The sequence below is a fragment of the Myxocyprinus asiaticus genome, chromosome 46 (genome assembly GCF_019703515.2).
Source record: "Myxocyprinus asiaticus isolate MX2 ecotype Aquarium Trade chromosome 46, UBuf_Myxa_2, whole genome shotgun sequence".
NCBI classification, from domain to species: Eukaryota; Metazoa; Chordata; class Actinopteri; order Cypriniformes; family Catostomidae; genus Myxocyprinus; species Myxocyprinus asiaticus.
In genome coordinates, this window is record NC_059389.1 from 24,889,583 (window position 1) to 24,903,182 (window position 13,600).

Consider the following 13,600-nt stretch of genomic DNA (forward strand, 5'->3'; position numbering starts at 1 on the left):
AGGGACATGTCAGATGCATTGCTAATTTACAGGGTTATAATATAAGTTTTATTGTTGTGTTATTTAATTATAACAACACATTTAAAATGTACTTTTGCAGTTTGTTGACTTTTGTCCCGCGTCATCCTGAGAAGCTAAAACATCACAACTAAGACGTCTGCGAGTAGATCACAACCTTTTAAGGTCTGTTGTTTATGAAATACAAAAGCGCAGTGTTAAAAGTTGAAGATTTGACATGTCACTTGAGCGAATGCTTTAAATCCAGAGGATGATCCTCGGTGGAGTGGCAGGACTGCTGTCAGAGCGGCTTCCACAAGATTAACAGCCGACTGCTATTTTCATTGCCTTTACGCCAACGATAAATCTCTTTCACCGGTCAACTATCCACCTTTGACTGTTTTTAAGCAGCAAAACTTGTTTGCGACCGAAATGGGACTTGAATTGAGTTTTCATGAAGCACCCGAGATCTGTGACTCAGTGACATGGCTTGTAAATGGGCGCGTGCTGTATATTTAAGCGTTTTGTACATTAAGCGCGCCAAACTGAGGAGCAGCTGACACTCAATTTGATGCTCGGAGAAAATGACATTGTGACAGCGGTCTTGTCTTAAAGCCCGCTAAATATTTCTGCTTTTGTTGCTGCATGGAGAAAAATCGTGACACTAAGAGGCTGTTCTGAAAAGGCGCCAAACTGAGGAGCTGCTGATACTGATTCTATTGCTAATCATAGAAATATGACATTGTCACATCAGGAGTCTTCAAGCCTGTCAAACTGAGGAGCTGCTGATACTGATTCTGCTGCTGCGCAAAGAAATATGGCCTTGTCACATCAGGAGTCTTCAAGCGCTTCAAACTGAGGAGCAGCTGACGCTTTTATTGTTATTCTTGGAGAAATATGACATTGTAGCATCACCAAACAGATAAGCAGTCGACTTTTCCGTCTTTACGTTGCCACAGGAGTCTCTTTTGAAAGGGTGCCAAACTGAGGAGCATCTGATACTGATTCTGTTGCTGCTTGTGGAAGTATGACATTGTAACAGCAGTCTTAACGTGTGCCAAACTGAGGAGCAGCTGACAATTTCATTCTGATTCTTGCAGAAAAGTGACTTTGTAACATCGCCAAACAGATGAGCAGCTGACACTTTAATTCTGCTGCTGCTGTTGCAAATATGACATTGTGACATCAGGAGTCTGATTAAGCGTGCCACACTGAGGAGCAGCTGACACTCTCATTCTGCTGCTGCTGATGATGCTGCAGCTGCGAAAATGCTGCGATTCCCTGTAAAGAAAATCCGAAAGCAGTTCAAACTTCTGCTGCTGCTGGTGCTGCTTACTTTTGCTGTGTGGTTTACATACCTGCATATCAACCAGGGCAAATCCATCAAGCTCCACTTAAACTATGGGAAAGGTAAGAATTAAATGTTTTTTGTGTTATGGATAACGATTTAGAGAAGCATCTGAAATTAATGAATTATGTGAAGAGTTTCGAAAAAGAGTTGGCATTGAGTAGACACAAGGAGAAATGAAGCTTCGGAACTGGATTGAGCACTCTATAATGGCTGAAATATAAATTTTATTATCGACTTTAAAATGAACGAATTAAGAACCAGGGCACAAGAACTGATACTGGGTTGAAGCTTCAGTGTCCAACATATTTAATAGTTGGCAGATGGATTTTTTTCAGCCACTGGCATTATAAGCGTGTAACATTAATATTATCATAGTGAGATGCTTAACATGCATTTGACTATTAATCTTTAGAATGACTCTAATGCATTTGTGCATAATCCTAAAATTCTCTTATGTAATTTCATACAGTAAGCTTAAATAAATTAAGAATCGGAACAAACAAGTGGTTTTTTTGTCTATTGAATTAAATCAAGTTTGCATTATGTTGTATTTATTACAGTGCTTAAATTATGCTCTAAAGTGTTTTTGCTTATTCTATATTTTTTTCTTCTCATGCAAATAGATATGTTCAGGTGAACTGTATTAGAGCTTTCAGAGAAACTAGGTTCTCAGCTCTGTGACTTAGTGTGTATTACCAGAATTTGTTTCCAGAATGTCAAGTACTTGTGAAAATCTCTTTTGCCTCTACAAAGCCAACACAGACTCACACATCTCAATCTCTCACTATACCATGATGTTGATGTTGTCACTCACAACTAGGCTTATGTTTATTTTTATTATGCCTATGCTGTGGTGAGCAATGAACGGCTGAAAAGTAAGAATCAGATATTATATTTTCTTTTTTCAAACTTTAGAGGATGGTTTGTTTGTTATGAATTGTGTCATAACAACTCAAATTAGTTAATGATATCAACGTAACTAACCTCGGACCATCGCTTTATGTCGTCTACATACTCAGGTGAGGCACTGTGAAAAAAAAATGGTAATCTCGACTCTACAGTTTCTACAAATGTAATACTTTACCCACTAAGAATATACACCTATGTGGGTGAAAAGACTGGAGACTGAAAATTGAAAACAGGTGAATCGTGGAACACTTCTGCGTACAGGAAAATGGTGTTTACGTAGTTAGGATTTTTTTTTTAAATCCCTAAATCTAAGTATGAGCAATCACAATAGTGATTCTTGCCTTAGCTAATGATTGTTTCCAAACATAATGTAATTCCTAAAAAGTCTTACCGCCCCTTCTGCACTGCCCCCTGTCTGCCAATTTTTAGTCTTAATACAAGATGTCGAAATTGTAAGAAATGGAACAAGTTGGCTCGTATAGAAACGTGCAACTTTTACTCCCATAGAGAAAAATATATGAACCAATGAATGATGTCATTACGATGTTTCCTAAGTTTAACCCCAAACCTAAACCTAACCATGATTTTATTTATAACTTTTGTGTACCATGGAAGAAAGCAAGCATTTGAGTTTGGAACAAGATGAGGGAAGTGTATTAGGCTACAGGTTATTGATATACATCAGTCAGTTGTATTGCATAAATAAATGGAAATTGAATGAGTGACCACATTTGTTCGCGGACGTTTCCTTTCTTTAGATAAAGTGTTGGATAGGAGGTGAGCTATAAATGTAATGTCTGTATTGTATCAATTTGAAATTCTGTTTGTTGATTGGTTAGTCTTGCAAGTCCTAAACTTCCCCTTTAAGTCCTGATATTAAAAGTAAGACCTAAAAGCATTCTTTACGCAATTACATGCACACAGATGCAAGCACTTCGCCAGCACTTTGCCAGCATGCTGTCTGGTTGAAAATGCTTAACATGCGTTCTTGCGTTTCTGTGGCGGTAACAAACCTCAGTACTCAAGGGGCTGATAGAGTTACCTTCAAACTTCTGTGCCATTAAAGTGGATGTTATTATTCAGGTAAGTTGCTAAAAAAATATATTGACTTTAACTTACTTGCTCAGCAATATTCTCTTCAAACTGTTGCTCTGCCATGACAGTAGATGACTTAAAAGAGAAAACTCCCCGTAGAAGTGGACAGTTCACACTAATATCTGCTATAGTGCCTCTTGTGGCAACGTTAAAAATGCAACACGTACTTGTGTTGTGTTATGAATTGTGGTCTTACACATTTTGGAACACAAAACGCACAAAATCTGACTTGTGTAACTACAAGCATCTGCATAAACGTACTTGCATAGAGTATATTTCGGCCTTCAAGTTTATATCAAGAGCTTTAATATTGGCTATTTGGATCTAAGTGTTAGATCTTGGCTATGTGAAGTAGTCTAAAAGTAATCAATAAAAACACAGCACTAATGTATTACATGTTGACTTGGTATATGGAATTACATTGAATTTTACAACTGGAGCTTACTTGATCTTTCATTGTAAGGCCATTGTAATCTTAGAGCCTATCTGACAATACCTTTTGTGTCTGCCAGTCTAGAATAGGATCTTTCTCATTAACAGCAGTGAAATGCTTTGTGTGGTTTGGCTTCTGTCCTCAACTGTCTTATGTTCCCTGAAACCTCAGCCTCTGTTTGGCTCTAGCTTTTGAGTGGGCCACCAAATCACTCATCTCGCAAAAGAGAAAGTCTCTCGGATCTCTTCCACCACTGGAATCACTCAAGTGCAAAAACGCTATGAAAATCCTATACTAGCTTGAAGATATCCACAAAAATAATGCCTCGCTGCACCAAGCTGTCTACTGCAAAATTAAAAAGCCAGAGGGGCTCACCAAGTTGCATGACTGACATTTTAATCAGAGATGTTGGCTGCGAACATGCATGTTTGCACCAAATGAGATGGTTTATTTTTTACCTCTGGGCTCACAATAGTCACCTTATTCCCAATTACAGGCTCCATAGGGGTGGGTCAAGATGTAGCCCTACATCCAGCTGTGATTGGTTGCAGTAAACAAGGGTCTTTTTAAGCAGTCAAGTGCAAAGGAATGTGACGAGGTAACAAGTGGGTCAGTCCTGTTATGCAGTACCTTTTCAACTCTGTACCTTTGAATGTTCTTGCGTTGTAATGTTAGTATGTCTATCAAAAGGTATTTTGGTAGTAAAAAAAAATATACTCTGGTCAAGATCAGGCATTTAACTGAAGTAGTGACATTTTTTAAAATTCACTTTCACTCACAGAGCATGTTATTATGAACATGATACTAATACTGGGTAGGGCCTCCCTTTGCTCTCAGAACAGCCTCAATTCTTCATGGCATGGATTTGACAAGAGGTTGGAAACATTCCTTTTAGGTTCTGGTCTATGTTGACATTATTGCATTACACAATTTCTGCAGATTTGTCAGCTGCACATTCATGCTGCGAATGTCCCATTCTACCAAATCCCAAAGGTGTTTTATTGGATTTCGATCCAATACAGGTGACTGGGACGGCCACTGAAGAACAGTGAACTCATTGTCATGTTCATGAAACCAGTTTGAGACGACTTTTGCTTTGTGACATGGTGATGGTGTATTATCATGCTGGAAGTAGCCATTAAAACATGGGTAAATTGTGGATATGAAGAGATGAACATGGCCAGCAACAATACTCAAATAGGCTATGGCATTCAAGCAATGATTGATTGGTATTAACGGGCCCAAATTGTGCCAAGAAAACATTCCCCACACTATTACACCACCGTCACCAGCCTGGACTGTTGACACAAGGCAGGTTGGGTCCATGGATTCATGCTGTTGGCACCAAATTCTGATCCTACCATCTGAATCGAGATTTATGAGACCAGGCTATGCTTTTCCAGTCTTCAGCTGTCCTGTTTTGGTGAGCCTGTGCCCACTGCAGCTTCAGCTTTCTGTTCTTGGCTGACAGAAGTGGAACCTGACGTGGTCTTCTGCTGTTGTAGCCCATCTGCCTAAAGGTTTGATGTGTTGTGCATTCTGAGATGCTGTTCTGTTCACTACAGTTGTACAGAGTGGTTACCTGAGTTACCAAAGCCTTTCTGTCAGCTCAAACCAGTCTGGCCATTCTCTGTTGACCTCTCTCATCAACAAGGCATTTGAGTTGCAGAACTGCCACTCACTGGAAGTTTTTTTTGTTTTGGCACCATTCTGAGTAAACTCTAGAGGCTGTTGTGCGTGAAAATCCCAGGAGATCAGCAGTTACAGAAATACTCAAACCAGCCCGTCTGGCACCAACAATTATGCCACGGTCAAAATCACTGAGATCTCATTTTTTCCCCATTCTGATGGTTGATGTGAACATTACCTGAAGCTCCTGACCTGTATCTGCATGATTTTATGAATTGCTTTGCTGCCACACTATTGGCTGACTAGATAATCACATAAGTAGGTGTACAGGTGTACCTAAATTGTTCAGGGTGTGTTATTGCAATATTGTGATGAAAGAACTTACTAGTATGAATTCCATCTTTTTGAGTTTAATATTTTGTCCAGCATAAGACATATGATGGGGTCACATTTGTACGTAAAGTGTGGTTCTTGCCCATGTACATTTTTGTATGCTTGTGTTACATGCCTTCCCAGTCTAGGGTTGAGGAGTGGGTAACAAGGAAATTTATGAACAAAATATATACATAAAAAAATAAAAATATAATTCAAACTTAACAGGCAACCCAAGAGCTCTCCTCTCCTGTCCCAGCACTCCACAAAAATCAGTCAGGTTTTAGAAACACTCAAAAGATTTGACAAGTGCAAAATACAAAAGGGAAGCTTCAAAAAGACATCAGGAGGGGACCAGGCCAAAATAACAAACAAAAATACTTTGACTTTTATAAGTGTACTTCCTAAGCTTTCAAAATAAAATTCAAATAAACAAAACTCTTACCTTACTCCCTCTCTAACCCAAACACAGGAGAAAACATGGACATTAACAAAAATTGCATCCACCTCCCTCCTGCTTCCAAAATAACAATTAAATTATAAACAGTTAACTTAAGTCTAAGACTAACAATGTGCTTAATTTGTGAAACAGAATTTACAACTTACCAAATCTACTTCAGTGAACAATAGGTTGTACACTAACAACATGTTCACTAACAAAATACAACAAGAGAAACACTAATGCAACAATAAATAAAATCTGAGGCAGGAGGGAAAAAAAAAAAGGTCTCAGCAGCCTGGAGACAAAAGGCCTCTCCAAAGTGAGTTTCCTCTCCAGCTTTATCCACAGGCTCTCCCTCCAGCAACCAATCAGTGCAAACCAGCAATTGATGGCAACTAAAGGCAGCTGGATATTAACCTGCCTAATGAGGAGGGAGCGAGAGCGCACAACACACCAAACACTGCCACAACACAGTAAGTAGTACAATCCATTAGTTTATTATTAAAAAAAAAAAAAAAACATTTACGCCCTAGGATGTAACACCCCCATCACCGAATTTACAACCCATAGCTTGTAAATAACTCATTTTCTTTCACATATACAGTGACACAGCTCAATCACTATCAGCAGCGCAGGCTCTGGAGAGTGCATCCGCCACCACATTCTCAGAGCCTTTCTTGTGTTGAATGTCCAAGTTATATTCTTGTAGACAAAGTGACCAACGCATCAAATGCTGATTCAGGTTGCACATGCGAGAGAGAAAAAGGAGAGGGTTATGGTCAGTATAGACAAGAGGAATACAACTACCTTCTACGTAAACTTGAAAATGTTTGAGAGCCATCACCAGCGCCAGAGCCTCCACCTCGATGGTACTGTAGTTTTGTTGGCTTTTAGAGAACTTCTTAGAGAGGTAACAGACTGGGTGTTCGACTCCAGCACTGTCCTCCTGCAGCAGGAGGACTGCACCAGCTCCCACAGCACTTGCATCTACTTGCAATTTAAATGGAAGAGAAGTTAGGGGCTGACAGGACCGGAGCATTGCAGAGAAGATCTTTGGCGGCAACAAAAGCATACTCACACTGAGGACTCCAAACAAATGTTTTTATAGTACCAAGCAGGTCAGTAAGGGGAGACACTACCGTTGCAAAGTTTTCACAAAAGCCGTGATAGTACCCTGCCATTCCTAAAAACCGGCGCAACCGACACTTAATACTAGAAGTAGGAAATTCTATAATAGCAGCAACCTTAGCTGTAACAGGCTTTATACAACCCTGACCCACTTTTTCTCCAGGGTAATTTACCACAGCTTTAGCAAACTCATACTTGGCCAGATTAAAGGTTAGGTGAGCATCATTCAACTGGGTAAACAGACTCTCTAAGTTAAGAATGTAGTCTTCCCAATCACTTGAATAGACCACAGTGTCATCCAAGTAAGCTTCACAGTTAAGCAACCCTGACAAAACTTTCTGCATGAGCCTTTGGAATGTTGCTGGAGCATTTCGCATCCCAAGAGCCATGCAGTTGTACTGCAGGAAGTTGTCAGGGGTTACAAATGCAGAGATTTCACATGCACGTGAAGTCAAAGGGACCTTTAATAAGTCTAATTTAGTGCCAAACTTTGAAGCACCAACTCTATCCACGCAATCTTCCATATGCGGTAAGGGAAAAGAATCAGGATTTGTGATGCCGTTTACCTTCAGATAGTCTGTACAAAAATAAAAGGAAGCATCTGGTCTTGGAACCAGCAAGCAGGGAGAACTCCAGGGACTTTGACTGGGTACAGCCAGCCCACTTTGAAGCAGGTAATCTACCTCAGCCTTCATGATCTGCCACTTTGCAGGGTTTACTCTGTACGGGTGCTGTTAGATAGGAACAGAATTACCCACATCAGTGTCATGAGACAATACTGTTGTTCTTCCAGGAACATCAGAGAACAGGGTGGGATGTTTTTGTAACAACTTTACAATATCCTCACGCTGATACTTAGGACAGATGCGACTCTAGATTACCCAGTATAGCCGAATTGTTCAAAAATGCACACCAGGGGATTGAGGTTCACTCAACATCAACCCATCCTCATCAGGAACATAGGCAGGAACTACAGTAACACAAGGAATACACAGTGATGCAAAAGGAAGAGAGGGTTTGGGTTCCTCACATGTAACATATTGCTTTAACATATTAACATGGCATACACTATTCTTATGTCTGCGATCGGGCATATCCACAATATTTTCTGTTTCACTAAGCTTTTGTTCAATGACATAAGGCCTACAAAACTTAGCCTAAAGAGCTGAGCTCAGGAAGTAACACAAGAACAGACTCACCCAGCTGAAAACTGAGCTGTACTGCTCTTTTGTCGAAGTAAGTTTTCATCTTATACTGTGCCGTGGTTAGTTGAGTTCTCGCCTCTTCGCAAGCTTTGTGCAGACACTCGCGAAAAGAACTCACATGGTCTAGAATAGAAACAGATGCAGTATCCTTACCTACAAACTGCTCCTTTAACATCTTCAAGGGGCCTCGAATGGTATGAGCAAACACAAGCTCAGCATGACTATATCCTAAAGATTCTTGAACGGACTCCCTCACAGCAAACGTGAGCAATGGTAAGCCATCCACACAGTCTTTCCCCGTCTCTATACAGAAGGCAGAGCATAGACTTTAGGTTTGATGAAAGCGTTCCAACGCTCCCTGTGACCCGGGGTGGTATGCACTAGACATGCGATGCGTTATCCCCAACTCTTTCAACAACATCTGCCCAAACACCTTTGAGGTGAAGTTCAACCCCTGATCGGTTTGGATTACACTGGGCAAGCCAAAGTTGTGCAAAATCTTACGACCTCTTTCAGCATTACCTGTGCTTTCAACGTATGCAACGGGACAGCCTCTGGGTAACAGGATGCAATACACATTGTTAAAATATACTGGTGTCTTTGGAAGGGGTCCTACACAATTACCAGCTTCTCAAATGGCTCTCCTATGATGGGAATTGAATTGAAAGGAGCTTTTGGAACAGTTTGATTTGGTTTGCCTGCATGCTGGCAGATGTTACACGAGCGGCAGAAACGAGACACGGTGGATTTTACTCCTGGCCAGTAGTAATGTTTAGTGATACGCTGAAATGTTTTTGTGACACTGAGGTGTCCAGAAATGTTTTTTTCATGTGCCAATTTTAAAACCTTGGGATGATAACTAGAAGGTAGAATGATTGGATACACCATTTGCCAATCCTCTCTAACATTTTGGCTTCTACCCAAAAGTATCCTACCCTCACCATTAAAAGATCGTGACGGTCAACTGCAGCACTGATGCAGTTCGCTAGTGTGGGGTCTGACTTCTGCGCAGCAGCCAGATGTTCCTTACCCACCATCGAAGGAAGTTCGGATGCGAGTCATGACCAAGGCCTACTTCATTCGCATTAGACAACTCACACTGTACTGGTTTAGGTTGCACAGTCAGGAAAGAATCAGAGAGATTCACAACATCTTGAAATTTCTTAACTAGGACAGAGTAACGGCACATGCCAGAAAAGCTAGGGGAAACTTCCCAGAAAGATCAGACTGGTCGCACGCAACTGGCCTACTTATGACAATTGGACTGGGAAAGACATCACCACCGGCACGGTCATTATCCAGTATGAGGCTCACACAGTCTACAGGCAACTTTTTATACACCCCCAACCGGACAAAGCCCGCAACAAGGTCAGACTTCAGGTTAACTGTGTGTAACAGAACACTAACGCAGCCCATCTCGATACCATGCACCAGGACATTTGCACCAGTATATGAAGCATTAGAGAAAGGTAAAACATCTTCCAAAATGAAGGATTGAGCTGACCCAGTATCTCTCAGAATCTATGCGCACTTAATTACGGAGTCGCCAGCTAGAGACATATAACCTGTCATAAGAAATGGACTATAGGACGAAGTGTCAGCAGCAGACAAATCAGGGACAGACTGTACAAGCGCAATGGTTGTAAGTTTCACATTCGCTGACTTTGTTTCCAAGACTTTTGGCTGGGATCAAGGCAGTAAAAGCAGACCCTCTTTCTCTCCGTGCTTTTAGAGACAGCCCTACCTCCACTACTAGGCTTACCGACATTGACTGAGTGGGTCTTGAACTATAGACTCTGAAGCTAAGGAAGTTTTTGTTTGACTCCCAGAAGACGGTTTGATGGTTAAGCACAAATTCAACCACGAGAACAGCCATATCAGAAAGTTGACACTTTTTGAACATTTAAATGAACTATGACATTTTCCGGCACACAAGTTTTAAAATCTTCCAGTAAGACCAACTCTTGCAACTCTTCATAAGTGGTAGTCTTACTGGCAAGACACCACTTTTCAAAAAGCATTTTCTTTTCCCTGGCGAATTTAACATAAGTTTGTTTGGCTTGCTTTGAACACGCCCTGAACTTTTGTCGATATGCCTCTGGCACCAACTTGTATGCTCTCAAGACTGCTGTTTTCATAGTGTCATAGTCCAATGACTCCTCAAATGGCAAAGCTGTGCACACTTCTTGAGCTTTGCCAAAGAGGTTACACTGCAGCAGAGCCAACATGTCCTACGGCCAATTCAACTTAGCAGCGCCACGCTCGAAAGCAATAAAATACGAGTCTACTTCTGCTTTGCGAAAGGGCGGTACCAATTTAATGTATTTACCTACATCAAAGTCAGACTTTGACGCATCAAAAACACTAGAGGAGGGCGGCCTAGAACAAGGTGTAGGGGTAGGTCGACTACGTAGGGTTTGCGCCTCAAGCTCAAGCATACGCAATTTAATGTCACGATCTGCTTCAATTTCAAGAGCTCTCAGGTGAAGCAGCTGGGTCTCATGCTCCTGCTTCTTTAATGCCAGATCAAGCTCTTTTAATTGCAGTGTAATTTGAGGATCTAGAGAAGATGGCTTTTTACGGCTACTTACTGAACTTGACTCATTGGACGTGGCAACCAAGCCCATTTCAGATTCTTCCCCCCCGCGCTAATGTTTGTTCTGGTAAGAAACCTGCCTCCACTAATTTGTGATACAGCTCATCTTTTATCACCGGTTTCTGCGCCCCTCTGGAAACCGTCATTTAAAAAAAAAAAAAAAGTCAGCTATTAAAAGCAGATATTTTTCTTCTACAATGGTTGAATTCCTCCAACGTAGGAGACAGCGTAAACATCAAATCAAAATCCATATTTTCACACATATACATATACATATATACATATGATCTCCTCACCCACCAAAGTTTAAAGCAGCCAAACAAAACGTGCACGTATAACAACGAGAGAGCTGAGATCTCAAAGACGAAAAAAAAAAAATGTACGAGTCTGAATTGTTAATAGAGAGACGAGCCCCCAATTGTTACATGCCTCCCCAGTCTAGTGTTGGGAGCAGGTAACAAGGGAAAAAAAAACAAAAAAAAAACAAAAAAAAAAAAGCCACCACACAACACACTTAACAGGCAACCCAAGAGCACTCCTCTCCTGTCCCAGCACTCCACAAACATCAGTCAGGTTTTAGAAACACTCAAAAGATTTGACAAGTGCAAAATACAAAAGGGAAGCTTCAAAAAGACATCAGGAGGGGACCAGGCCAAAATAACAAAAAAAAAAAAAAGTTCTTCTGACTTTTAGGAGAGTACTTCCTAAGCTTTCAAAAGAAAAAGCAAATAAACAAAACTCTTACCTTACTCCCTCTCTAACCCAAACACAGGAGAAAACATGGACATTAACAAAAATGGCATCCGCCTCCCTACTGCCTCCAAAATAACAATTAAATTATAAACAATTAACTTAAGTCTATTTAAGAGTGACAATGTGCTTAATTTGTGAAACAGAATTAACAGCTTACCAAATCTACTTCAGTACGTCAATAGGATGTGCACTAACAACATGTCACTAACAAAATACAACAAGAAGAGAAACACTAATGCAACAATAACGCAATTGCAAATGTCTGGGGGCAGGAGAAAAGAAAGTCTCAGCAGCCTAGAGACAAAAGGCCTCTCCAAAGTGAGTTTCCTCTCCAGTTTTATCCACAAGCTCTCCCTCCAGCAGCCAGTCAGAGCAAGCCAGCAATTGATGGTAACTAAAGTCAGCTGGTGATCTATTAACCTGTTCATTGAGGAGAGAGAGAGAGCACAAAACAACAGTGCCACAATACCCACTACACATACACAGTCAGTAGTACAATCCATTACTGCACATGTATAATAATAAAAAAATAAAATAATTACACCCTAGGACATAACAGCTTGGAATTGTATAAACTTATTTTTTATTTTTATGTATGATTCATAGTTTGATTTTTATTGTATTTATGATAAATTATATTAAATATGTTCAATGGCATCACATTTACCTAACACGGTTAACACATTTACCTAATTTGACATTATAACATATTGCCTATGTACAAAGATGTACATGTATGTGTAGACTTTACCTACAAATATGAAGAATGGAACCTGAATGGAACCATGAAAATGTACTGCACAGTAGGAAAAGCCCAAACATGGAAGCCTTTATGTGCTGTCTCAGATCAATTTTTACTTTAGGTTGCTATGTTTTGAAATCCCAAGGAAACTGAACCCAGTTTAGCAACAGTGGGAAAGTCTTAACCAGCGGCCCTTTTAATGTAGAATGAAAGAGTGTGAGAAAATCACACAAGTGAGCTAAGGAGTCGTCGGATAAGATTGGCAGGTTGGTTACAGGCACAGAAAAGGGCTTATGGAAAAGGTCATATGATACGAGTGTTTGTGAGTGTGTGTGAATGGATAGGAGCCATTTCTCATCATAATATGGCTGTACTAAAGCATGACGGCTCAAACTGTTACAGACTTAAAATCAGGGGAGGTAATTTATAAGGTATAATTGAAGTATCATTTTCCATGTACTGAAAAGGTAGCCTAAAGCCTTTCAGTAAATTGTTACTACAAAACACATATTACAGTGTAGCACTTTGTAATTTCTTCAACGTGAAAACTGCAACATTATATAAATGAATGGCTATTTTACAACACTCAATCAGTGGCAAGTTAATTGCCTTCCTCTTATTTTCATTTATGAGTATGACATTAATAATTTTCTTTCAACTAAAAACTATTTTATTTTCCTTGCTTTTTGTTTAATATGAAAATTGTGCATCAATTACAGTCTTAACTGAACCTGCGGGATACCTGGCTTGCTGTTAATGACGCAGAAACTAGAAAGCAATTTTTCATATTAATGTAAAGACCTCTGTTTACAAAGAAAGATTTTTTTTTTTTCCATTATGTTGGTTACAATTGCATAGAGAGTGTGCACTGATGCTCAGGGATAATAATACATTTTGTGTACTGTGATTTGGAGAAATTTATCTTTGTCAGAGAAAGAAGTCCTCCTA

General features: G+C 40.1%; 1 protein-coding gene across 1 annotated transcript in view; it reads left to right on the plus strand.

Moving 5' to 3' along the window:
* The first annotated feature begins 1,147 nt into the window (after positions 1-1,147).
* Positions 1,148-13,600, plus strand: part of LOC127435661 (N-acetyl-beta-glucosaminyl-glycoprotein 4-beta-N-acetylgalactosaminyltransferase 1-like) — a 217,485-nt gene continuing 205,032 nt past the window's right edge. The window contains exon 1 of the mRNA XM_051689294.1: positions 1,148-1,407. Coding sequence (XP_051545254.1) covers positions 1,266-1,407 — 142 coding nt within the window. The 5' untranslated portion in view covers positions 1,148-1,265. The remainder of the gene's footprint in view (positions 1,408-13,600) is intronic.